Source organism: Onychostoma macrolepis, chromosome 01 (assembly GCF_012432095.1).
Source record: "Onychostoma macrolepis isolate SWU-2019 chromosome 01, ASM1243209v1, whole genome shotgun sequence".
Classification (NCBI taxonomy): Eukaryota; Metazoa; Chordata; class Actinopteri; order Cypriniformes; family Cyprinidae; genus Onychostoma; species Onychostoma macrolepis.
In genome coordinates, this window is record NC_081155.1 from 6,403,846 (window position 1) to 6,430,926 (window position 27,081).

Here is a 27,081-nt window from a genome sequence, read left to right on the forward strand (position 1 = left end):
CACAGAGACTAGGTACCCAGCATGCATTGCAGCATGAAGCTTTTGATTGTCACCATTGTTGAGATTCATACACTGATTCTTGATGTCTGTGTGTGTCTAATTGCTGCCGTAGTACTAAAAGTTTTGTGCAGGAGACATTTTTTAAAAATTTCAGTAGCAGTTGGTCTCATTCAGGGTCATATAGCAGCTGTAAACAACACCAAACTAACAAATAAAAAAATCCACACCAAACTAACAAATAAAAAAATCCACACCATGTCTTTAAAGATCAGCCTCTGAATGATATCAGTGAATCGAGCCACTAGATAATGATTACATCACTATTAATAGTCAATCACAAGCACGTAATCACACAGTTACAGCAGACAGAAAAAACTAAGATTAAAATTTGATGGTCAAGAGCCCAACTAAAGCAAACCCTGACCGCCACAATGGTGAGGTCACACTAAACGTTTTCAATAAAACAACTAAACTTCTGTTAATTCTCAAATTATTTTTATAGACATATGACAGAAATAAAGTCAAATTGTAATGTGTGAAGCTGGTAATGCTGTTTGTGGAGTTGTTTAATCAGATCTTGAGAGATTTAATGATGTCTTGTATTTCAGTTGAGTTCATCTAAGGCTGTGGCTGAAGTCAGTTGTAGTTCTTGTTTCTCTTTCATTCAGTGATTCTGCTTGTTAACAGCAGGTGTTATCTATAAGGAGAGTAAATATTTAACTGAACTGTATTATTTTGCACATGAGAGATCTAATTTAGTTTTGTGGATCACCATTGTGGTGGAGAGTAGAGCCTGTGCTTCAGTCAATGATGAGCCACAAACACTGATGTTCTGCTGTTTATTTAAAGACAGTAACTGTAGAGTTGCTGATACACTGATGATCTCTTTGTTAAGTGTTTTACCGCATGCATGTGTGCTATAGTTGATGATAAACTGCAACGATTTGAGGTTAAAGTCATGTTTTTAGCAACTTCACTATTACAGATTAAATGTTTGCAGTTTTATATTAAGAAATGTTCCTTAGTAGAATCAAATTAAATAAGTTTACCAAATGTTTACACACCATCACAACAATTTTACAGCATGCAAGAGTTTGCTGTATTTTTACAGTACAATTGTAATTATTGATTTACAGTACTCTTGTAAATTTACAGTCTTACTGGCAACCAAAATTGCCAGTAAGTTACTGTAAATTTTACAGCAATTTTTTACAGTGTGCCTATGAAAACAAATATAAAGAATGTCTCTATGTAGGCTCTGCTGTTCATTATAAGCATTAAAGTGTTAAAATACAAACATTACATTCTAAACCTAAAAACAACAGATTGCTTGTTATTTTGAAACAGAATTTAAAACAATTTAAACAAAAAAACACAATGTTAACTTGTAAGAGGTACGAGGAACAAACACAATCATTCGTCTGAACAGAGCAATTATATTATATTATATTAATGGACAGTTCCAACAATAGTGTCTTTACTGTTACTGCTCTCATAAATATGATTACTTGTGTTACATGTAGGGTTTTAAACCTACATTTAATTTCTAACAAAAAAATATTTGAGCAAAATGTGTATTTTAGTCAGAATTATGAGCGGTCTGTTTGTTTTGATGCACTATTCAAATTCGTTTTAATTTTAATTATCGATTAGTTGTTGTAGCCAGGCCTAGTTTTACACAACCTGTAAACACAAGCCCAACACAGGCAGATGTGTGCAGTCCATAGCATTAACAACCTTGATTACAATATCAATGAAGGTAAAAAAGGTTCTTTCAGTGGAAAAGTTTTACACATACTACAAAATACATTCACAAGAAATGAGAAGTACTTTAAAGAATGTTTAAAATGATATCAACTCACATGAGAAGATTTCAGTCATTTCAAGCCTAAAGCAAGCTGATTTATTCTACATCGAGTCACCTCATGGGGGCCGATGAAGGCCAGATGAATCCTCCACACTTTTACTTGATGAAGGAAATGCCCCTCTTTTCAAAAACTTTTCATGCTGCATACATGGCAGTAGTGGTCAGTATGAAGTCTATCATATAGTCCAGTAGGTTACAGTCCACCTTTGGTTTAGTTGTCTTGATCTTCACCCCATATGGTCTCAGGACCTAAAAATGAGAAGAATATATACACAATATTAATAAACAACTTGCTGGAATACTCAGTTGTTATTGGTCAGTTGCACACTCTCATCTACACTCTTAAAAAAAGGTGACAGAAAGAACCAAAAAGGGGGTTTCGCAGTGATGTCACAGAGGAACCTTTTTTGGCAGGTTAATGTCAGTACCTCATCATCCACTACTATGCCCTTTTTCATCCCGTGGAAACTGCCACTGGTGGTTCAAAGAGTTCCTGCTTTCACAGTCCTTCTGATGAATGGTTGAGGCTGGGTACATAGGATCCTGTAAAAAAAAAAAAAAAAAAAAACAACCTTTCATTAGTTTCTTAATTTTGCCAACCCTCAGACAACACATTACCAAGTTAAGTCTGTCATAACTTAAATATATTGGGTTTCTTCTGTGTGTATGTGTATATGTATGTATATATATGTGCATGTGTGCGTATGTGTATGCATATATATAGTAGAAACTTAACTTCCTGTAAAGCTGCTTTGCAACGATTGTATCGTAAAAAAGTGCTATACAAATAAACTTGAATTGAATTGAATTGAATTAATTTTAATAGGTTTAGCACAGGTATAATGATGCAAAATGACAAACAACGATAATGGAAAGGTATTTTTAAGCTGAACAGCAGTCGGAATAGAAACAAAATCAAAGCAAGTCAAAGTATTTTGGAAGTTCAAGCATCCATCTATTCACTCTCCAAACCAAATCCTCTCTAGGGTCTTGGGGGCTGAAGCGTATCCCAGCATCTTGGACCACAAATCCATCCAATTAATGGTATTTAAGCAATTTAGTAACAATTATACAGTAACTGTCAACATTTTGGAAACATTACAGTGTTTTTGGGGAAAAAATAGTAATATTGCAAAATATAATTACACGTTAAAAAGAACTGTTGTCTATTTTAATATATTGTAAATTGTAATTTATTCCTGTGATCAAAGCTGAATTTTCAGCATCATTACTCCAGTCTTCAGGGTCACATGATCCTTCAGAAATCATTCTAATATGCTGATTTGCTGCTCAAGAACATTTCTTATTATTAAAACAGTTGAAAAAAGTTTTTGCTTCTTAACATTTTTGTGGAAACGGTGATACCTTTTTCAGGATTCTTTGATGAATAGAAAGTACAATTAACAACATTTATTAAATGTATTAAACAATTTAGTAAATATAAATCTTTTCCAACATTGTAAATGTCTTCACTGTTACTTCTGATAAATGTAATACACCCTTGATTAATAAAAGTATTAATTTCTTTATTTTCTTACCACAAATGTTTGAATGGTATTGTTTCCATAATAATGTTAAGCAGCAAAAACTGTTTTCAACAAAGGTAGTAATCAGAAATGTTTCTTGAGCAGCAAATCAGCATCTTGGAATGATTTCTGAAGGATCATGTGACACTGAAGACTGGAGTAAAGATGCTGACAATTCAGCTTTGATCACAGCAAAAAAAAATTTCATTTAAAAATATATTCACATAAAAAAGTGGTATTTTAAATGATAATATTTTACAATATTTCTGTTCTTACTGTATTTTTAATCAAATAAATACAGTAGTGGTGAGCAGAAGACTTACTTAAAAAACACATTCAAAAAACATTTAAAAAAATCATTGAACAGTAAACTTTTGAACAGTAGTGTCCTGTATGTTTAAGGTTTTATTTACTAGTAACATGGTACATAGCGACTTAGAGATGTTGTCCGACAGGAGACTCTGCGCTCCTCTGCTGCACGGCCATCAGCATATAATCTAGAAACATAATATGCAATTTATCACAGAGCCAACGATATTTAGCTTTATTTAAAGGAAGCAAGCTAGAGCAGAAGTGAAACGCAGAAAAGAAAACGGTACACACACACACACACACACACACACACAAACAATTTCTTAAAAAAAAATTATTAACATTCATGTATTTAGCCCAGTCAACACGTGAGATCACGCGATGATCACAGTGACGTCACACCATTCTCATACGGTGATCCTCACAGTGTGAGTAATATGTGAGCTCATTGTGAATTCAAAACGTTGAGCAGGTTGAGAGGAGGCAGCTCAAATATCAGTCACCGGGGGACATTCTACTTCCTGTTTCTCAACACTATCACAGAGATATCACAGTGCTCTCACATGATGAGCTCATGAGTGCACGCCCAGCTAACAGATTTCTGTTATAAGAACCTTCTCCAAACATACAACTGACTTCCAGACACAGCCTTCGATGAAATCAACTGAAATAAACAAATCACCAGCTTCACTCATTATTAACCAGACTGACTTAATTTCTGTCAGACATCTTCAAAAGTGCTTATTGGGAATTAACAGAGATTTAGATGATGATGTTTTATTGTTTTGTTTGATGTTACCATCATAGTGATTAGTGTTTGCTTTAGTTGGGCTCTTGACCCTTGACTTTATAACATTATATTTTTTTAGGCTGCTGTAATTGTGTTTGTAAAGCACATTTGTTATGGCAAGGAAACCCAAAAAAAGACTGCAAAGAGGTGGTTTGTTATTGATGATAGCAACAACACAGTCATCACCTAGATTCAATATGCAGTCTTGGGAAGTCGTGGCCTAATGGTTAAAGAGTCGGACTTGCACTCGTAATCCAATGGTTGCGAGTTTGAGTCTCGGGCCGGAAGAGATTGTAGGTGGGGGGAGTGGATGTACAGCGCTCTCTGTACAGCGCTCTCTCTCCAGCCTCAATACTACGAATGAGGTGCCCTTGAGCAAGGCACCGAACCCCCAACTGCTTCCCAGGCACCGCAGCATAAATGGCTGCCCACTGCTCCGGGGGTGTGTATACTTTGGATGGGTTAATTGCAGAGCACAAATTCCGAGCATGGGTCACCATACTTGGCCGTATGACACGTCACTTTCATAATCATTTATGAAGAACTACAACAGCATAAGACACAAACATTATTAACTACTCTGTCATTTAAACACAAAGAGAAACATCAAGAATCAGTGTATGAATCTCAACAATGGTGACAATCAAACGCTTCATGCTGCAATGCATGCTGGGTACCTAGTCTCTGTGCAGTGAGTGCACTTTGACCTCACATTAGTATGAGCACACAGTGAGGGCGCTGTGTGGTTACACTTTTAGCTCACTGTTACCTCACATTGTGACCTCATCACGAGTATCCTGTGAGCTCATGGTGACATCACTGTGAGATCAAATTGTTGACTGGGAGGTTTGTGTCACTACCTGTCAAAACCTTCCTTTAATGAACTGTAATATAACAGATGCATGGTGATATAAGAAAATATGTTGTGAAAAAAAAAATGCATATGAATGCACATTTCTTCTATGCTCACCTGTGTTTTCTGCATTTCTGTCAGCAGCTCCCTACAGAAATTTTGAAATCTTGGAGCTTCTCTTCCTTTGTAGAAAGATTATATTATCACTCCTGAAACCACAGAACAATTTTAATTTATCAATATTTGTTTACCATGAAAGATCAAAGTACTTTTGAACTAATGTTAGATTCAGTTCATTCGTGCTTCATGTTAAGTGACGTCCATTAACAGTATACAGCACATATTTTAGGTTAAATAAGTTAGACAACTTCCAATAAACCATTGACAAACTGACAGCAAACCCTTTACAAAGCTATCAAAACCTCTCATCTACACATAAAGATGTGATTAAAAACCCAAACTTTCATAAATAAGAGCTCAAGCTTCAGAGTTAGCATAACATACACTCAAAAAAATGATTCGGTCTAAATTTACATTTTATGTAATTCAATTGCATAACAATTTTCCATCCATTTAGATTACATAGTTTTAACATAAAAAAATCAATAAATTTAAATTAAAGTCCCCACACTGCTCAGTGTCCATGTGTTTCCACACTACAGAGTGTTCAAGTAGCATTGAAGCAGTGTTGAGTTAAGAAGAAAATTATGTGATGATTGATCATTAATGATGAACACCTGCTGTTATCAAGAAGAATCACCGAAGGAAAGAGAAACACAAGAACTACAACTGACTTCAGCCACAGCTGAAGATGAAATCAACTGTAATAAAAGAAGACATTAAATCTCTCAAGATCTGATTAAACAGCATCAGACTGACCAGATTGACTTTATTTCTGTCAGACTTCTAGAGAAGCTCTTATTGAGAATTAACAGAGGTTTAGATGCTTTATTGTTTTGTTTGAACTCACCATCAAAGAGACCAGAGTTTCCTTTTGTTGAGCTCTTGGCTCTTGACCCTTGACATTTTGGTGTTAATATTATGCTGGTTGCTTTAATTGTGTGATCATTTGAAGCACGCTTAGCCAGCAAAGTCAAGTAAAAAAGAGTTGCGGGTAAATGATCCACTGATCTCATTTCAAGTTCGATTTCTGATTATGTAGACATTATACTGTTTTAGATTTCTTCATAGCTTCATATCTTGCAGTATGGTAAATATCAGATAATTTGAATAATTTACAAATCACTTTGTGCACATAACGTTTAACGCTGTAGCAATACAAAGACCACAGACATCAAGAATCAGTGTATGAATCTCAACAATGGTGACATTCAAGAAACTATTCAGATGAAACTCTGAACATCACAAAACAAGCTACTAAAAGTCACAACTATAAAAGCATACGTAAAATAAAATAGTACGAATAAAAGAAAATAATCAGACAATTCAGCTGCGTTGTTTATTCATGCTGTAAAGCATGCTGGGATACATGGGAGAGTCTTGTACTACGCTGGTACCCAGCATGCATTGCAACATGAAGCATTTTGTTGACTTTCACCATTGTTGAGATTCATACACTGATTCTTGATGTCTGTGGTCTTTGTACTGTTACAGATGAAAACTTTTTATGCACAAAGTGATTTGTAAATTATTAAAATTATCTGATTTTACAAGACTACTAGATCTGAAACCACATAAAAAATCTAAAGCAGTACTACATTCATACAATCAGATGTTGGACTTGAAATGAGGTCGGTGGATCATTTGCCCACAACTCTATTTTTTTTTTCTTAGCTTTGCTGGCTAAGCTAAGTGTGTTTTATATGAACACACAGTTAAAGCAACCAGTGTCATATTAACACCAACATGTCAAGAGTCAAGAGCCCAGAGCCCAACAAAAGGAAACACTGGTCTCTTTGATGGTGATTTCAAACAAAACAATAAAGCATCTAAACCTCTGTTAATTCTCAATAAGAGCTTCTCTAGAAGTCTGACAGAAATAAAGTCAATCTGGTCAATTTGATGCTGTATGTGGAGTTGTTTAATCAGATCTTGAGAGTCTTCTTTTATTTCAGTTGATTTCATCTTCAGCTGTGGCTGAAGTCAGTTGTAGTTCTTGTGTTTCTCTTTTCTTTGGTGATTCTTCTTGATAACAGCAGGTGTTCATCATTAATGATCAATCATCACATAATTATCTTCTTAACTCCAGCACTGCTTCAATTCTACTTGAATTCAATTCTACTGTAGTGTGGAAACACATGAACACTGAGCAGTGTGGGGACTTTACTGTGAATTATTACATAAATGTTACCTGTTTCATTCACGTATGACTGATGGATATGAATCATATTAAGTTTATTGATTTGTTTATGTTAAAACTATGTAATCTAAATGGATGGAAAATTGTTATGCAATTGAATTACATAAAATGTCAATTTAGACCAAATCATTTTTTTGAGTGTACCTCGTCTGAAAACAGATGCTAGCGGACTTTTTCGAAGACTGTAAAACATTTCTGTGAAGTAAATATTCAACAGAAACATGTCAGTTACATGTAAGAAAGTGTCTGGAAAAGTTGTGTGTGATATTTGTGTGATTTTAGGGACTAAACTCACCTGAAAGCAGTGAAAACAGCAGCGAGAGACGGAGATTTACTGTTCGTCAGTTACAGTGTTGTGCACCGTTTCCATGGAAACTCCCGCCGCTGCAGCGTTTGAATGAGCGCGCGAGTCCATTTAAACACGTCACAGTCATGCAGCATTCATAAACCTCTTAAAATCTTTCTTTAAATCGCGAATTTGAAACTCATTTTGTAGTTCTACGACCAATACATTGGTGCAAAATGTATGATAGTGGGATAAATAAAAAAAAAATAAAAAAATAATATTTTAAGATTTGTATCACTCAGCCTTTTTATTTCATTTAAAACATGATTTTTATACTAAACTTTGCTTTTGCTAAATAAGCATAATACATTTTTTGAGTCATGCAAAACAGCATTAAAATAGGAGTAAAAAGTATAAAAGGACTGATCTAAAAAATTAATACTTTATTGAGCTTTAATTGAACACAACTAAAAGAAAATGAGTCTGGAATGAGTTCTGGACCAGGCAGCTAGGAACATTTAGCTCACTTGATCTCACTTTCCAGAAAAAAATATTTACAAAAATGTTGATTGTGAAGAACCATTATATAGTCTAAAGAACCTTTTATATTATTTTTTGGATATTAAAGGTTCTTTATGGAACCATACACCCTGCCAAATAACCATTTTTTTAAGAGTGTATTGTTTGTAATAACTGACAACACATTTGCCAAATTTGATTGTTTCATTTTCAGAAATCATGAGATTAATTATGATTATTTTATTGAGCCCTATTTTTTTTAAGAGTAAGAAATAACTAAATATGTAGTTAATACTTTTGAAAAACCATGGGTTATTTTGTAATGGTTCTACTAAAAATGCTGTGGTAAACCATAGTTCATTTTGCAATTACTATGGTTTTCTACAAAAACTATAGATAAATCATGGTTACTGCAGTAAAACCATGATTAATTTTGTAGTTACTATGGCTTTACTACTAAAACCATAGTTAAACCATGGTTTATTATGTAGTTACTATGGTTTTACTACAAAAAACATAGTTTAACTATGGTTACTGTGGTAAAACCATGGTTCATTTTGTAGTTACTATGGTTTTACTACACAGTAAAACCTCCAGTGTTAAATCAACACTCCCAGTGTATATATAATCCACACTCAGAGTGTTAAAAAAGTAACACTGAAGCAGTGTTAAAGTTAATGAGATAATTAGTTTAGTAATTGAGTGATGATTGAGCATTAATGAAGAACACCTGCTGTTAACAAACTGAATCACTGAAAGAAAGAGAAAAAAAGAGACAAGACGAGCAGAAATACAAGAACTACAACTGACTTCAGTCACAGCCTTAGATTAAATAAACACAAGAAAGAAGACATTAAATCTCTCACGATCTCAGCAGAGGATGATTAATAAACAACTCCACAAACATCATCACCAGCTTCACACGTTACTAACCAGACTGACTTTGGATGTTGATGTTTTAGTTTTGTTTGAATTACCATTATCGAGGTCAGTGTTTGCTTTAGTTGGGCTCTTGACCCTTGACTTAAAGCATTACAGTTACTTTGGCTGCCATACCTGCGTGTTCGACATGTTAGTTATGGCGAAAAGAAAACAAGCCAAGAGAAAATGTGATCAGTAGTTGGTTACGTTTATAAAGATGTAATCAGGGTATAGTGGCTTGAGTAACTGAATTAATTTGGAGTATAGTCACTGATAGATTTATTAGTTAACTTTGTTATTGAGATTCTGTACATAATGACCTGAAAGTTTAATCTGAAAGACTTTTGAAACTTATTCTGCACTGAAAATGTACTTTTCTTCATCACACAGACTTCAAGAATCAGCATATGAATCTCAATAATGGTGACAATCAACATAAAGCTCCATTTTGCAGTGCATTCTGGGAGCACCAATCAAAACTCATCCATGGCTCCCAGCATGCAATGCGACATGAATAAATTATGCAGTTGTCTTAGTATTTTCTTTTATTCTTACCATTTCCTTTTGTTTTGCTATTTTGTTGTGACTTTAGTAGCTTGTTTTGTAATGTTCACAGAGTATCTGTTTATCTGAATATGTTGATTGTCACCATTGTTGAGATTCATACGCTGAGTCTTGATGTCTGTATGATAATGCAGTTTTAACCTTTCAGTGCTGATTTACTTTCAAAAGTCTTTCAGATTAATCTTAAAACTGATGGATCAAGCTTTATATTTTATGTGAACAAAATAAATTTTAATCACTCAGTGACAATGCTCTGCATGAAACCAGTTATGTGCATCACTAAACGCTGGTGATTTCTTTATAGAAGTCAAACCAACGACACCTGATTGCCATAACTAACATGTCTAAACAAACACGCTGTTATGGCAGCCAAAGGAACTGTAATGTTTTAAGTCAAGGGTCAAGAGCCCAACTAAAGCAAACACTGACCTCGATAATGATAATTCAAACAAAACTAAAACATCAACATCTAAAGTCAATCTGGTTAGTAACGTGTGAAGCAGGTGATACTGTTTGTGGAGTTGTTTAATCATCCTCTGCTGAGATCTTGAGAGATTTAATGTCTTCTTTTATCTTGTGTTGATTTCATCTAAGGCCGTGGTTGAAGTCAGTTGTAGATCTTGTTTTTCTGCTCGTTTCGTCTCTTTTTTTCAATGGTTCAGTTTGTTAACAGCAGGTGTTCTTCATTAACCCCTTAACTGTCACCCACAGTTTTGAACAGAGACATTATAGTGCACTATCCAAACTTAATTTTTTATAATTCATGAATGAAAATATTTTGTAACATGATTTTAATGTACCATTTACATGGTAATGCAATGTCTGATTTTAAAATGGGTTTCAAAGGATGAATTTTGAAATTTTAAGTTTTCTACTGATAAATAATTTCTTATGATTTCTAATTCGTGATAGAGAAAAAGGCAACTAAGAAGACTTTCTGTGACAAAGGTCAGAATTCATGTCATGATGTAGATTTTTTTCAGGTGCACTCTTGTCATAAACAGAGGTGTCAAATCCAGGGTCAGAAAGTAAAAGTCCTGCCATGTGTTTATTCCACCCATGAACTCAGCAGCTGATTTCACCAGAGGAGGAACCAACTCATTCCTTTCAAGTCACAAGCAAGTTTCGAGTCAAATCCCAAGACCTCAACGAGTTGAGGTAATTAAGAGATAATTGAGAGACTAATTAAATGATGATTGTGCATTAGTGATGAACACCTGCTGTTACTGTGAATCACAGAGGATCAGATGTTGATGTTTTATTGGTTAAAATGATACCACCATCATGTAGATCAGTGTTTGCTTTAGTTGGGCTCTTGACCCTTGACTCCTGTGTTAGATCTCTCTGTAGCAATGCATGTGCTGTTGTAAAGCGGAGAGATCAGTGCTGTGCAGTGAGCAACTGTTAGTTGTTTTCATATGATGAGGTAATCATTAGGTGCTTACCTGTTTGCATCCAATATACTGTGTGTATATATATACACATACAACATTTTTCATTTTTTTAATTTATGTTCTGCTTTTGAATAAACAACTCTGTGAAACCACAGTACGCAATGAGTTTACTGCTGTAGCAGTTATAGAGAAAGAATTTTAAATCTAATGCATTTAAATATTTAAACTCCAGTCCTACTCAGACACACACAGACATCAAGAATCAGCATATGAATCTCAACAATGGTGACAATCAACAAAATGCTTCATGCTGCAATGCATGCTGGGTAACACCACAGTATGAATAATTATTGTCACCACTGTTGAGGATCGTATGATAAGTGTTCATGTCTAAAAGCCTGAGCAATATAATTCTTAATTTTTTCCAATATTTAATATTACGATGGCATTTGTTTAATAGTAAATTCCTGCAGTCCTGTAACAGCTGAACGTCAGTAAATAAACCAAAGAGAGACACCTTCATGATGTTCATTCAAGTGACATAAAAGCCAAAAGTGTAAGCTCATCTGCTTCCTCAAGCTTTTAATTCAGCAATGTGCAAATGTTTGTTGTGAAGCAATATTGCAATTGCTTAAAAGCAATCTATTCTCAGTTACTAAAAGGGTCAAGAGCCCAACTAAAGCAAACACTGATCTCCATGATGGTGGCATCATTTTAACCAATAAAACATCAACATCTGATCCTCTGTAATTCTCAATAACAGCAGGTGTTCATCACTAATGCACAATCAACATTTAATTAGTCTCTCAATTATCTCTTAATAATCTTGGGATTTGACTCGAAACTTGCTTGTGACTTGAAAGGAATGTCTTGGTTCCTCCTCTGGTGAAATCAGCTGCTGAGTTCATGGGTGGAATAAACACATGGCAGGACTTTTACTTTCTGACCCTGGATTTGACACCTCTGGTCATAAATTAATCTATTACTTTTCCTACATAATTTTTTAACAGAAAAAGTGGTAAAATACCTATTTAGGAGTCTTAGACCTTTCCAACGATATATAGTTTGTCATGATTAGATTAGGATTTAATTGTAAAATAGTGAAGTAAAGGTAGGCGTCCCACAGGGTGGACGGTGACAGTTAAGAGGTTAATGCTCAATCATCACTCAATTACTAAACTAATTATCTCATTAACTTTAACACTGCTTCAGTGTTACTTTTTTAACACTATGAGTGTGGATTATATATACACTGGGAGTGTTGATTTAACACTGGAGGTTTTACTGTGTAGTTAAACCATGGTTACTACAAAAAAAACATGGTTAATTTTCGTAAGGGTTTCAAGTCACAAGCAAGTCTCGAGTCAAATCCCAAGTCCTCAAAGAGTTAAAGTTAATGATTAATAATTAAGTGACTAATTAAATGATGATTGTGCGTTAGTGATTAACACCTGCTGTTATTAAGTATCACAGATGATCAGATGTTGTTTTATTGGTTAAAATGATGCCACCATCATGGAGGTCAGTGTTTGCTTTAGTTGGGCTCTTGACTCGTTTCAGGAGATACTTTTGTTGCATCTTTGACCACCAAGTTTAAAGGATGGGCAAAACATGGATAGTGTTTCTACCCAGTCTTATGCACTGCAGAAACCATATTCGCACCGTTGTCTGTGATAACTGCAAGTACCTTTTGAGTTACGCCCCATTCTTCAGCTATTCTTTTCAGCTCTGCTCTAATATTGTCAGTTGTATGCTGTGTATTGAAATGCCAGGTTTTTAACACAAATTTCTGCATTTGCCAGTTGTTAATAAAATGACAGGACACAGTTAGATATACCTCTGTGGACCTTGAGATACTAGGTGACAGAAATAGATATAGGCTAAAAAAAAAGTATAAAATGTTTTAATAAAAAAGGTTGGTACCTGGATAATGTCCGCCTCTCTGAAAGGATTCTGCTAAATAACCCTGCCTCAAGCCAGAAGATGGGGGTCGTGTCTCTGTTACCTCCTCTGCTCGCCTCAGCTGTACTTCGTCGTGCTCTTTAGGGTGTTTTACTTTTAGATGCTTTATCATATTTGTGGTATTGCCACAGTGGCGTATTGTTTTTTGACAAATGTCACATGAAGCTTCATCATTGTTAACTGGAGTGAGATAACTCCAGATTATGCTTCTTTTTCTTTCAGTCATGACTGCAGCCACACTCTCGATTCCCTTTTTAAACCTGCACTGCGTGTGCTTGCCTTTGACAGAGTGAGCGAACGCTGTCTTGACAAGCAGAGATACAGCGGAACAAGATGTAGTTCCCATTGCCGTTCCTATTTAAGCAAATATTTCAATAATATATGGCATACTACTATTATTAAAATATCCCAAAATCACTTGTTTAAAAAAAAAAAAAAAACAGATAGGATCGATACTTCTATTTGAAAATAAATCTTTTTGATACAACGCCAGTATCGAAAATATTGATACTTTAGGATCGATCCGCCCATCCCTAGTCTCTAGAAATTAACCCTTTTGTGAACCACTTGGCTGAAAAGCTTAAAGCTTCATGAAGCTTCATCTCGCCATCACTACCATTTGCACATAGAAATAAAATAAATTTGGTCTGAATGATATCCTGGTCCTCTCTTAGGCTCTATGGGCAGTGAATGGTGGGTTCCACATCAAACAATTTCAGCCCCCCAGACCTAAACCAGTTCCTCGAAATAACAGTTCATCCATAATATCTGCCTTTGAAATGGGAATCGGTGATGAGGAGTGGGAAAGACTACAGAAGGCCATTGACTGGCCTATTCCAGATCAAGAAATCACTCGTCTGGATCAGAGCACAAGTCCAGTCCACTCAACTTTCTCTATTATGGGACTCAAAGAGAGTTACAAAATGGGAGAGAAGATCTATGTTACTATCACAGCCAGAGACCACCGCAAGAACCTGAAAAGATATGGAGGAGATTATTTCAAAGCAAAACTTTTCAATTCAGAGCTAAAGGTGTGTGTGTGTGTGTTTTTATATATATATTATTTTTAAAAAAATAAATAAATAAATACAAATAAATTAAAAATAAAAAAAAATAAAAATCAATATACAGACGTTTGTCATTTGTCAAATGAAAATCATGTCACTGATTACTCACCCTCATAATGTTCCAAACTTGAAAGACCTTTGTTCATCTTGAGAACACAAATTAAGATAGTTTTGATGAAATCCGAGTTTCCTGATTCTCCATAAACAGCAATGCAACTGAAATATTCCCAGAGCCAGAAACACAGCAAACCCATCAGTAAAACAGTTCATGTGACATCATGATTCAACCACAACTTTAGCAAATCTTAACAAAGGTCTTTCAGGTTTGGAACGACGTGAGGGTAAGTAATTAATGACAGAATTTTCATTTTTGTGTGAACGATCCCTTTAAGTTTCACTTTTCCAACAGACAGTGGTTTTCTGCATTACACTTGTTCTTTTCTGTTCTTCTTGAAGGCGAGCGTGTATGGGGAGGTTGTGGATCATCGTAACGGGACTTACTCTGTTGCTCTTCTTCTGCCCTGGGAGGGTCAGGCACAAGTTTTTGTACGTCTTGAGCACTCCAGTGAGGTTATGCAGATTCTTAAGAAATACAGGGACTCTTCATTCCCACGCACCCACTTTAATGGCTTCTTTGAAGGATCAGGACCCAATAAAACCAGGATCAGAGAAGTAGTAGAATGTAATCTTAAGTGGGGTGCAGATGGAAGTTGGAGGAAAGGCGACTGCTGCTGTGAGCATAAGGATATAAGAACAGGGACGGTGTGGCAGTGTGAGAGACCGAAGAAACTTTCCTGTGACAAACTGGTTCGCCACTCAGGCGGACGTTTGGAAAACCCATTAAATCTTTTGGAGCAGCAGGTTTTTACAAAGTAATGATTCAAAATGAATTTCAGAATAACTGTAGAATTGCAAAACAAACAAACAAAAAACTGTACAAAATGTCTCTCTCTCTCTCTCTCTCTCTCTCTCCAGGAAATTAACAAATGTTGCTATTAATGGAGACAAAAAAATAATAAATGTCCTTCCCAACACTTCAGCTATTGGTATGTTTACATAATGATCTCCATACATTTTGACCATGTCCTTTCCTGTTTGGGAAAAAAAAAAAAAAAAGAGAAATAAAATAATGGTTCTTTTTTTTTTTTTTTTTACAGAAAACCAGAATTAGGCTTGAGTGCTTATTTTTGTTTATTGTTAGCAAATTGGTCTATGGCAATTGTTGCACACACAACATAAGCGACATTTCTGCGAACACAATATTTAAGCCATACTGTAAAAAGTAATACCTAGATCTAACTTATAAAAAATGAGGCAAGTGGCTGCATTGGATGTTTTAAGTTGAATTAACTTGCAGCCTTTTTTAAGTATAATAAACACTGAAAATATAATTAATACAAACGCAACAAAATCAAGTTGAGTTAAGTAATAGTAAGTGATCCACTATATTTACTCAATAAAATTGTCAATAGATTACAAGCAATATTATTAATTAAATTCAACACATAAAAATTAATTAGAATTAATCAAATGAGATGATTACAAATTAACCATTCAAAATGAGTAAAATAGCACAAAAAATTAAGTAAAATTTTAACAAAAATATTGGTTTCATTGGACAAAAAACACTATGCTAATGATACTATCTTATGCATGTCAGGCCAGTAGTTGGCGATCAAGAAACACTGCGCAAAAACGTAATATGCATGCACATGATGTCACCTTTTCCACAAATTCATGTTTTTGTTATTTACATGGAGATGATACAGGCATCTTGTTCAAAAGCTTGTGTTTCCAGGCCCCCAAAACTGAATTTTTGAAGACACCTGATGTTAACAAACAGAATCACTGAGAAAGAAAATCATGTTTTACCATTGGGTCACCATCACGGTGGTCAATGTTTGCTTTAGTTGGGCTCTTGACCCTTGACTCTTTAACATTAGATATTGTTTGGCTGCTGTAACTGAGTTAGACAACAGTTAAGATAAGCCAAGAGAAAAGATGATCGGGTGGTGTTGGTTATGTTTTGACATCATCATCTGATCTGAATCTCTGAGTTGGATTTACCGTATCAATTTTTGCCATCCTGTGATTATACAGTGTAATAGCTGGAATTTTCAGCATAAAAAGGTTTTTAAAAGCTCTCCTGATCAAATAATAAAAGATACTAAAAAAAAATTTTGTCTAGGCACACAGCCATCAAGTATCAGCGTGAGAACCTCAACAATGGTGACCATCAAATGTTGCAGTGCATTCTGGGTGCCACCAATCAAAACTCATCAATAGCTCCCATCATGCATTGCATATTTTTAGTAGTTTGTTTTGTGACGTTCAGAGTTGATCTGTTTATCTGAATATGCTGTTTATCACCGTTGTTGAGATTCATACTCTGATTATTGATGTCGGAGTGTGCCTAAAACATATATTTTTTTTGGAGCAGAGCAATTTTTAAGAAACCCTTTGGATTATACTGAAAATTTCAGATCTTATACTGTAGAATTACAGGACTGCTGTAATCAAAGTAAATATAATTCAGAGATTAAGGTCAAATGATGACGACAATACATAATCAAAACCACCTTTTCATTTGGCTTGTCTAACTGTTGTTTAACTCTGTAAAAGCAGCCAAACAAAATCTAATGTTAAAGAATCAAGGGTCAAGAGCCCAACTAAAGCAAACATTGACCACCGTAATGGTAACCTAAACATTCAGATTTTCTCCTTCAGTGATTCTGTTTGTTAACATCAGTTGTCTTCAATAACTGTTTTTGGGGCCTGGAAACACAAGCTTTTGAATAAGATGCCTGTATCATCTCCATGTGAACAACAAAAACATGAATTTGTGAAAAAGGTGACGTCATGTGCATGCGTATTACATTTTTGCACAGTGTTTCTCCATCGCCAACTACTGGCCTGGCATGCATACTATTCATTAGCATAGAGTTTTTTTTTTAGTTTTTTTTGGACCAGTGAAATCAATATTTTTTTATTTATTTTTTTTCCAAAAAGAAAATGGTCAAAACATACACGGACCACATATGAGAGGACAGAGATCATCTGAAATCAAATGTAGTTTCAAAATAATTCACGTAGCTACAAAACATTTCATGTGCATGTTTCTTTGCTTTAGGCACAATGGAGAAATGCAGGTCTGGCATGATGACACCAGTTCCTGCAGGATTTTATTTGAAAGATGTTTGGAAGTCTTTTGTATGCAACACTCGACAATTCAGTCCTGCACAAATGGCAAACTGTCTTAAAAACAAGATTGTTTACTTCATGGGAGACTCCACCACAAGGCAGTGGTTCGAGTACTTAGAAAGAACAGTGCCAGGCAAGTATGACTCAATTTCCAATGTTCAATTTAAGACTCGATAGTAGTGATGGTGAAATAAAGCTTCATGAAGCATTAAGCTTGGTTCACAAAGGGTTAATTTCTGGAGGCTTCATTTGCTCACAATACCACCTGGTGGCCAAAGAGTGTAAAACAAGCAGATATGTTACAGACAGAGGTGTAAAGTCCAGGGGTCAAAAAGTCCTGCCATATGTTTATTCCACCCATGAACTCCGCAGCTGATTTCACCAGAGGAGGAACCAAGTCATTCCTTTCAAGTCACAAACGAGTCTCAAGTCAAATCCCAAGTCCTCAAAGAGTTAAAGTTAATGAGATAATTAAGTGACTAATTAAATGATGATTGTGCATTAGTGATGAACACCTGCTGTTATTGAGAATTACAGAGGATCAGATATTGATATTTTATTGGTTAAAATGATGCCACCATCATGGAGATCGGTGTTTGCTTTAGTTGGGCTCTAGACACCAGAGAACCGGTGTATGAATTTCAACAATTGGGACAATCAAAAGCTTGATTCTGCAATGTATGCTGGGTATGGTATCTGCGCAGTACACTTTGATTTCACATTAGTATAAGCACACAGTGAGGGTGCTGTGAGGTTACATTTTCAGCTCACTGTTGCCTCACGTTGTGTCACGAGTACTTTGGGAGATCATGGTGAAATCAGTGTGAGATCAAATTGTTGATTGGATTACACACTTGTCGTTCAAAAGTTGTATGACTTTCTCAAGCTACAATTATAATATTTGTTTCACGTATCTTTATTAGGCATAAAAAGAATGGATCTTCACACTCATTCTGCAGGTGGCCCACTGATGGCTGTGGAGTTGACAAATAATATCATTGTTCACTGGAGGGTACATGGTGTTCCTTTGCGATTTGGTAAAGTTATGCCGATAATTGACCTGCATTATATCAGTAATGATATTGATGAAATAGCCGGTGGGCCTCATGCAGTCGTTGTCTTCACATACTGTGCTCACCTGGTTTTTCACCCGATAACATTTTACGTATATGAAGTGGCCAAAATCCGCCAGTCTGTGGTTGCACTGCTGAGCCGCTCCAGAGACCACTGTCGTTATCAAGTCTGGAAACACTGCAGGACTAAAGGTACACTTGCTCACTTTCCAATCCTACTGTATTTTAAACTCTTTGAAATGTTGTATAGTTGGTATAGTATTTGTTGTACATGAAAGTTTACACAGTGTTGGGGCAACGGGACAGAGGTATCAGTCAATAAATGAGAAAAAAGTAACTTGAGTTACTTAATTGAACAAAACAAACAAACAAAAAAAAAAAGTCAATTTGAAAGTAATGTATTATACTTTACTAGTTACTTGAAAAAAGTAATCTGATTACATGACTCAGGTTACTTGTAATACGTTATCCAGAAACACTGGGGTTTAAAGATGTGTGCTTTGGTGAGGTTCAAGCCGTAAATCATGGTGCTCACAATGCCAAAATCATGGGCTTGACTCCCACTGAAGTTACCATGCTTGAACGGATATCATTTTAAGGCTTCAACATGGATGAAAACAGATGATTTTACTGTTATTTCTTTCCGTGGCAGGAAAGGTATATTATTGTTTGGGAAAGACACACTTGGCAATAAAGCGCTTTCTGATTCTGATCTGTGTTTTTCCAGAATATTTATCAAAGTGACTGGCACATGTTGCAGTTGGACACAGTGATGCGGGAGATGTTCAGAGACATTGATGGAGTCATCTTCTTAGATGTCTGGCAGATGACTTCCTGTCACTATCTGATTGAACACATTCACCCAGGACCTGTTATCATTGCTAATGAAGTCGACATGTTGCTGTCATATGTCTGTCCTGCCTGAGGTCTGTTCAAGTTGATTTGGTTCCATAAAGAAAATGAGAAACATTCCTGGTCGGGAGAAGGCTAATCAGGCTGTTACTTAACCAGAATTCCTCTAACACTGACCCGATGGGAGCGTGACTCTCAAATTAATTCGCTCTCACCTAAGCAACAACAACATGGAACAACTTAAAAATGACATATTGAATTTGAGACAATAGATTAAATATCTGCAAAGAGACAGAGAAGAAATGTCAAAGGAGCTTCAACAAACTAAAGATGAAGTGAGCTAAATAAAATCAACTTTAGGAAAACAGCTAACAGAAGTCAGAGCAGAAATGCAAGAGGAGCTCTCTGCCTTGAAGTCAATCCTCCACAGCAAGGATGAACTCATTAACAGTTTGAAAGAAAAACTAAATTCTGTTCCAGCACTTAAAGAGTCTTCTCTTGAACCATCAATGTGCCCAGAGATCCTCATGAAAACTCCTCAAGCTGAACAACTAGCAATGAAGAGAGAGTCTCACAGCTCGACTGATCCAGCAAATCAGATTGATATCTCCGCTGCAGAGGACCCGAGAGAAACACAGGCTCTTATCCTGATCAACTGCTTTCTTTAAATAGGCGGTTCGTTAAGCGCTAAGAATTTAAATCATTAACGATGTTCGCGCAGTGAAGTGGGCTCTTTACATTTTCGCGCTGTTGTGAAGACGCATGACACGTGACAACATCAACATGGCGGATGTAGTACGTCCGAATTCCATTCATACTACCCTCATTCATACTATATAGAACGTACTTTTTTAACGGTCGAGTAGTACGTTCGAATTCAAATGTAGTACCTACACAAGTAGTATGCGATTTCGGACGCAGCCTTGGTTCTGAACAACATGCTGAGGACATCTACTGGTCAAACGCGTGTAAATACAAAGGGAAGACTGGAAACACAAGCTGCAGTACAACACAATTTAATAACACAGCAATATACAATATCCTTAAATACACTGAATGGGCAGAATTTGTTAAACTTTACATACAATGAAATATTAATGATTTTAGATGTAGTTTTTGTTTGTTGTAAAACATGAAGATTTTCATACTAATTCATATGGTATTGTATGCTTTAATACAGTAACTTTAACACACATTGTAATGGTACACTGTTATATCAATTTATGTGAGGTAACAGTGAGCTAAAAGTGTAACCTCACAGTGCCCCCACTGTGTGCTCATACTAATGTGAGGTCAAAGTGCACTCACTGCACAGAGATTAGGTACCCAGCATGCATTGCAGCATGAAGCTTTTGATTGTCACCATTGCTGAGAATCATACACCGATTCTTGATGTTTCTTCTTGATGTTGTTGCTAAATTACACTGTAGCTCAAAATGTTTTTGATTTATTATGCTTTTAAAGATCTGCAATAAGTAGTATACTGCTTGATTCTGTATTGTGTAATTCAAAAGCTATTATAAGTAAAATGTTTAACATTTTACAAAAAAGTGCATACGGTGTCTGATTTTGTTGTTTTCATCAGTAACAACAAACCAATATTGTCTGGATGTAGTTTCTTTTTGGTGTTCCTTACCATAGAAAATGTGCTTTACATACACAGTTACAGCAGTGCACAAAAAATATAATGTTATAAAGTCAAGGGTCAAGAGCCCAACTAAAGCAAATGTTAATCACTTTGATGACAACATCAAACAAAACAATAAAACATCTAATTCTCAGTAAGCGCTTTTGTAGATATCAGAAATAAAGTCAGTCTGGTTAGTAATGAGTGGAGCTGGTGATGCTGTTTGTGGAGTTGTTTAATCATTCTCTGCTGAGATCATGAGAGATTCATGTCTTTTATTTCAGTTGATTTCATCGATGGCTGTGTCTGGAAGTCAGTTGTATGTTTGGAGAAGGTTCTTGTAACAGAAATCTGTTAGCTGGGCGTGCACTCATGAGCTCATCATGTGAGAGCACTGTGATATCTCTGTGATAGTGTTGAGAAACAGGAAGTAGAATGCCCCCCAGTGACCAATATTTGAGCTGCCTCCTCTCACTGATCTCACATATTACTCTCACTGTGAGGATCACCGTATGAGAATGGTGTGATGTCACTGTGATCATCGCATGATCTCACATGTTGACTGACTATAGATTTACTGTCCTCTGAAAACAACTCAACATACAGCCATTATTGTCAAAAAAGCTGGCAACGAGTACACCCTATGTGAAAACAGCTATACGTCGTTTGACCATGCAAAGCCGCATGTCCTATTCATCATGTTCATGTTTTTGTCTGCTTGACAGGACTATACAAATTTGTCTATCTTGTTTTAGAGCAGTTACAATTTGGTGCTTTGAGTACAATTCTCTCATACTGACCACTGGATGTTCAACATGGCACCTCGTGGCAAAGAACTCTCTGAGGATTTGAGAATTAGAATTGATGCTCTCCACAAAGATGGCCGAGGCTATAAGAAGTTCGGTAACACCCTGAAACTGAGTTACAGTACAGTGGCCAGGGTCATCCAGAGGTTTTCCAAGACGGGTTCCACTCGGAACAGGCCTCGCAAGGGTCGATCAAAGAAGTTGAGTCCTTGTGCTGTGCGTCAGGTGCAGAAGCTGGCTTCAAAAAACAGACGCAGGAGTGCTGCCAGCATTGCTTTAGAGGTTGCAGAAGTGGAAGGTCAGCTTGTCAGTGCTCAGACTATACGCTACACACTTCAAGATACCCCTCCCTTCAGAAACTGGGCCGAACCGCAGTTTTCCAACATAATAACGACTCCAAACACACCGCCTTGCTGATGAAGCTGAAGGTGATGGAGTGACCAAGTATGTCTCCAGACCTGAACCCTATTGAGCACCTGTGGGGCATCCTCAAGCGGAAGGGGGAGAAGCACCATGTGTCTAACATCCAGCAGCTCTGTGATGCCATTATGGAGGAGTGGAAGAGGATGCCAGCAACAGCCTGCGCAGCTCTGGTGAACTCCAAGCCCAGGAGGATTAAGACAGTGCTAGATAGCAATGGTTATTTGGACAATAATGGCTACATGTTGAGTTATATTTAGAGGACAGTAAATTTGTACTTCTATACAAGCAGGTTGGGATGAAAGAATGGATGAAACGCATCCGTGTTTCACTCCGTCTCGAATCTCGCTCACGGAAAGCGCTCGAGAAACAGTATCTCTTTTGCGGCTCGGTACACTTTCAATTTTTTTTTTTAATAAGAGCAAGAGACTGTACGACAACCACATTACATGATTTGACAGATTTTTACGTAGAGAGCGTGGCAACGCACCGCATTAAAATAAATGATAATTCATGTTTTCATAATCGCTGACCAAATTCAAAAACGAAACTAAAATTAAAACATATCTGAGAGCCTGGTGTTTGGGGCCCTATGCAGCTTGCGTATTCTGCGTATAGGGAGGATTGGCTCTGATGGTTTGTAAAGTTTTAAATATGGATATATGGAACACCCACTGCTTCACTTCAGACTTCGATATCTCAAAACTTACTGCTATTATAAAGCTTGAAATTTTTTAGGACATGTCAGGACATTTTTAAATAAAACTCAGATTGTATTCTTCTGAAAGTCATATACACCTAGGATGGCTTGAGGGTGAGTAAATCATGGGGTAATTTTCATTTTTGGGTGAACTAACCCTTTAATGTAAATCAAGACACTACTGTCAATCATTCAGGGCTCCACCCACAGGGAGACAGAAAAAGCTGTAAAATGTTTTACCACGTGTCCCAAACACTACGGCCTGTCACACTGAAAGAAAGAAAGTGAATTAATGCATGAATAACTAATACACTTAAAATTTCTGGTCGTAAAAAAGGACTTTAATTAATTGATCATAAACACTGAATTATATTGTGTGTATTTTGTCAGTAAACATTTGGTATCAAGAGTGAGAACACTTACCGTTATATTCTCATAAACATATTCATCCATCTCAACATCACAAGCTTCAGGGGTGTCATCATTTGGTCTGGAATGTTTCATCTTTGCCATTAAAAAAAAAAGACAGAATAGAGAGAAAACTGAATTTAAAATTTCCCAACGCATATATCTATCAGGTCACCATAACAATTACATTAGTGTTCACATTTACTGACTGTAACAATAATTTACCGTTACATTCTCATACAAACGTTCAGTCGACTTCACATCAGCTGCTGTATATCTGTCATGAACAGGTCTGGAATAATTCATCTTTGCCATTTCAGAAACAAAGACAAAAGCAGAGACAAAATATATAATGTTTATAAACTTTAAATTCAGACTTTCAGTCTTTTAGTTTCTAGTTCATTTACTGATTACTAAACTCGATTTTCTCACCTGAGTTTTGAGTGTGTCTTTTCTCTTTTTCATCCTGCTTCTCATTAAAAACAATGAATATGTTACATGAAATAGTATATAATTAATATGTTGTATTAAAACAATATTGGACTCTGATGCATTTCTACTATGGGATAATATTTTATTGGTCAACCTTGTGGAGCATTATTCTCATTTTATGTCTAAGATGAAAATCTTAATATCAATAGTTAGAAAGTTATCCTGACAACTAAATGTTTTCTTTATTATTCTTATTAAAGGTTATAAACGACGTTAAGTACCTGCAATCAAATACTGACCAAATCAGCAACATCGTGGTGATAACCGCAGCTCCACAAAACACTCCAATGGATATGTACAATATCAGAAGATGTCCTACAACAGAGACAAAAAAAATAAAACATGTAAACAGATTCATTATATTCACTTCAGAAAGAGTAAATGAGCTGCTCTACCTTTAACAGTGACAGTAACAGCATCTGATCTCTGAGATCCATGTTGATTGTGAGCCTCACAGTAGAAGCGTCCACTCTGTAGTGCACTGAAACTCTGTCCAGATCCAACAGCTGAGCTTTGATTCTCCTTAAACCAGCTGATTTCTGCAGGTGGGTTTGAATCACTGCTGCAGATCAGAGTCACTGAATCACCTTCCCAGAACTGACCTGACTGAACGATGGACACTGAGACGTTCCTGGGTGGGTCTAAAACAAACAAATAAATAAATAAATAAAAAATATACATTTATTATAATTTACAATTATTATAATTTACATCCACAATAAATTTGACATCACAGTTGCTTAATTGTCATTAACTCACACATGACGTTTAAAGTCACAGCATCAGAGTATTTCTCTCCATGTTCATCGATGCACTTGTATTCTCCACTGTGATCAGATCTGATCTTTGAGATGCTGTAGATTCTTCCAGATCCTATAGACGTTCCTCCTTTAAACCAGCTGATTTCTGCAGCTGGGTTTGAATCACTGCTGCAGCTCAGAGTCACTGAATCTCCCTCCACTATTTCACCAGATGGACTGATGGACACTGAGACACACTTTGGTGGGTCTAAAGATGACAACAATGAAAATTGTAGCTCCAAATATAAACTCAACAAGTTATTAAAACTAGGGGTCGACCGATATGTGTTTTTCAGGGCCGATGCCGATACCGATTATTACAGACCAAGTGGACCGATAACCGATATTTTTAACTAATATATTATGTCTGATGTAAAAATGAATATTAATGTCAAATGTCAAAATTAAGAATAACAAGGGCTCTGACAAAAACTGCCTTCCCTGGTGTTGATTGCACTTCTTACTCTAGTCATCCTCCATGCATCCATCTACAATAAGGGTAATATAAAGAGAGAGTTAAAAGTGGGGCCACTGTATGCTTCATGATTAAGCCTATGAATACTGTACTACAGCTAAACAGCTTGGGGAAATGTAAGTATTTGGCTTCAATAATTTACATGTTAGAAATGTATGTGTAATAGCATAACCTCTCATAATTATAATATAATAAGTGTAAATAATTTAATTGTCGTCATAGCTCCATTGTAGAAGTTGTGAAGAAGACTGTAACTATTTTAATTAAACTATAACACTAATAGCCTGTTATAGGCACACTTGGTTCAATAGCCTATTGAAATGTCAAAAATTATGTCGTCCTAATCTTGGCCTTTGTGACAGTCTCTTAATCTTAGCCTATGTGACAGTAATTTCGATTAGTTTTAATTTACAGTGCAAATGAATCCATAAAACATTAATTTCAGTTATCTTTTAATCAAATGAGAGTTAAACTCAATTTTGTGGCAAACAAATCTGTTTAACATTAAAATTAAAACATGGAAGAAATAGCGTATTGTGTGATTTTTCTTTTAAACAAAAGTTGTTGTTGTTGTAGTAGTAGTAGTAGTAGATAAACCAAACTTTTATTTTGACGGGTTGCCATGAGGACCTCTTATGTGATATGACGATCGTTTTACTCAAATGAAACGGTCAAATGCTCATGAAGTAACTCTCAGAGCAGTTCTGGGGATGTTGTTCATGTATTTATGTCCTCATTTAGTGAGAAGGCAGATGCTGAAAACACCGCGAGCGTCGCGCACTTCAGTGTGTGTGTGTGTATAATCAAAACCGCGCATCTGTGCCATTCACATATACAGAGAATTCATATTTAAATAAGTCTTTTTGCAGCTTAGTATTTACAGATACTAGTCCATAGCGTGAGTCAATTTAACTTACCTACTTTTGATTAATTCATCCAAACTTTGACGAACTCCGTGCGCAGTTTATGCTTTCCCTTTATATGACTGGCTTCCGCGATTCCGTCTGCGTTTTCCCATCGCGGAAACCATAAATAGATAATATTGAGGTGTTTTGCAACTTCAGTGTAGTGGATTGTGATTTATTGCAACTTGAGCAAGGTCTGCTGCTGCCTTTGAGAGACAACTGATGCGTGATAATCACTGAAACTGTAGCAAGCGCTTTCAGTGTTAGAGTGCCTTAGTCTTCCACATTGATTGGTCTGAATCGTGACTCCCAACAAATGAGATGCGCGGTGGGCGGAGACTGCTCTAGGCCACAGAGTGGTGAGTTCTGACAGGCTGCATCAGAGCCAAATACCGCGTTTCAAAATTAAATAATTTTATCGGCACATCGGTTTTGAAAACGACCGATACCGATAATCATAAAAATGAGTAATATCGGCCAGGCCGATAATCGGTCGACCCCTAATTAAAACAAACTTATGAATCTGTACTCACACGTGACACTGAGCTGAACAGCAGGAGAGATGTAAATGTGTCCATGTAGAGCACAGCTATATCTGCCTGCATCCTCTCTTCTGACTGACTGCAGCAGGAGTTGATTGTTTCTGTCTCTTCTCTCAGTTAATGGCTGTGAGTTTCTGTACCAGATGAATGTTGCTCCGTCAGTCAGAGCGCAGCTGCTTTTACATGTCAGACGGACTGAATCTCCCTCTGTCACTCTCTCAGGAGACTCCACCTGAAGATCTGAACACAACACACACATTATATCTAGTGCTGCTGTCATACACTGATTATTATTCAACATAATGCACAGAAGAAGAGTGAAACCTCATGAAAGTCACCTGTGACAGTAAGAGTCACTCCTGGATGACCAAGCCATTTTCCATCAGGTTTATCAGTGAT

The 27,081-nt window shown here is 36.3% G+C and overlaps 1 protein-coding gene, 1 long non-coding RNA gene and 1 pseudogene across 2 annotated transcripts; 1 reads left to right on the plus strand and 2 right to left on the minus strand.

Annotated features, from left to right (window-relative positions):
• Nucleotides 1-797: 797 nt before the first annotated feature.
• LOC131548676 (uncharacterized) lies at nt 798-4,099 on the minus strand. The gene is made up of 3 exons (XR_009273220.1): nt 3,807-4,099; nt 2,296-2,410; nt 798-2,116 (listed from the first exon to the last, which is right to left on the minus strand). It is a non-coding gene; the product is annotated as an uncharacterized LOC131548676 (long non-coding RNA).
• A 6,565-nt stretch (nt 4,100-10,664) lies between these two features.
• On the plus strand, nt 10,665-20,939 carry LOC131548667 (NXPE family member 3-like; annotated as a pseudogene).
• A 2,225-nt stretch (nt 20,940-23,164) lies between these two features.
• Nucleotides 23,165-26,989, minus strand: LOC131536584 (B-cell receptor CD22-like). The gene is made up of 6 exons (XM_058769643.1): nt 26,674-26,989; nt 24,720-24,968; nt 24,356-24,601; nt 23,901-24,275; nt 23,694-23,774; nt 23,165-23,564 (listed from the first exon to the last, which is right to left on the minus strand). The coding sequence occupies exons 1-4, from the start codon at nt 26,981-26,983 to the stop codon at nt 24,130-24,132; spliced, it is 951 nt and encodes a 316-aa protein (XP_058625626.1). The 5' UTR covers nt 26,984-26,989; the 3' UTR covers nt 23,165-23,564; nt 23,694-23,774; nt 23,901-24,129.
• Between the last annotated feature and the right edge of the window lie 92 nt (nt 26,990-27,081).

Coding starts and splice junctions, on each gene's coding strand:
- LOC131536584 (XM_058769643.1), bottom strand. CDS start 26,983: ATGTTGAATAATAATCAGTGTATGACAGCAGCACTAGATATAATGTGT. Junction 24,969..26,673: donor TGTTCAGCTCAGTGTCACGT/GTGAGTACAGAT, acceptor TGTCATCTTTAG/ACCCACCAAAGTGTGTCTCA. Junction 24,276..24,355: donor TGTTACTGTCACTGTTAAAG/GTAGAGCAGCTC, acceptor TCTCTGTTGTAG/GACATCTTCTGATATTGTAC.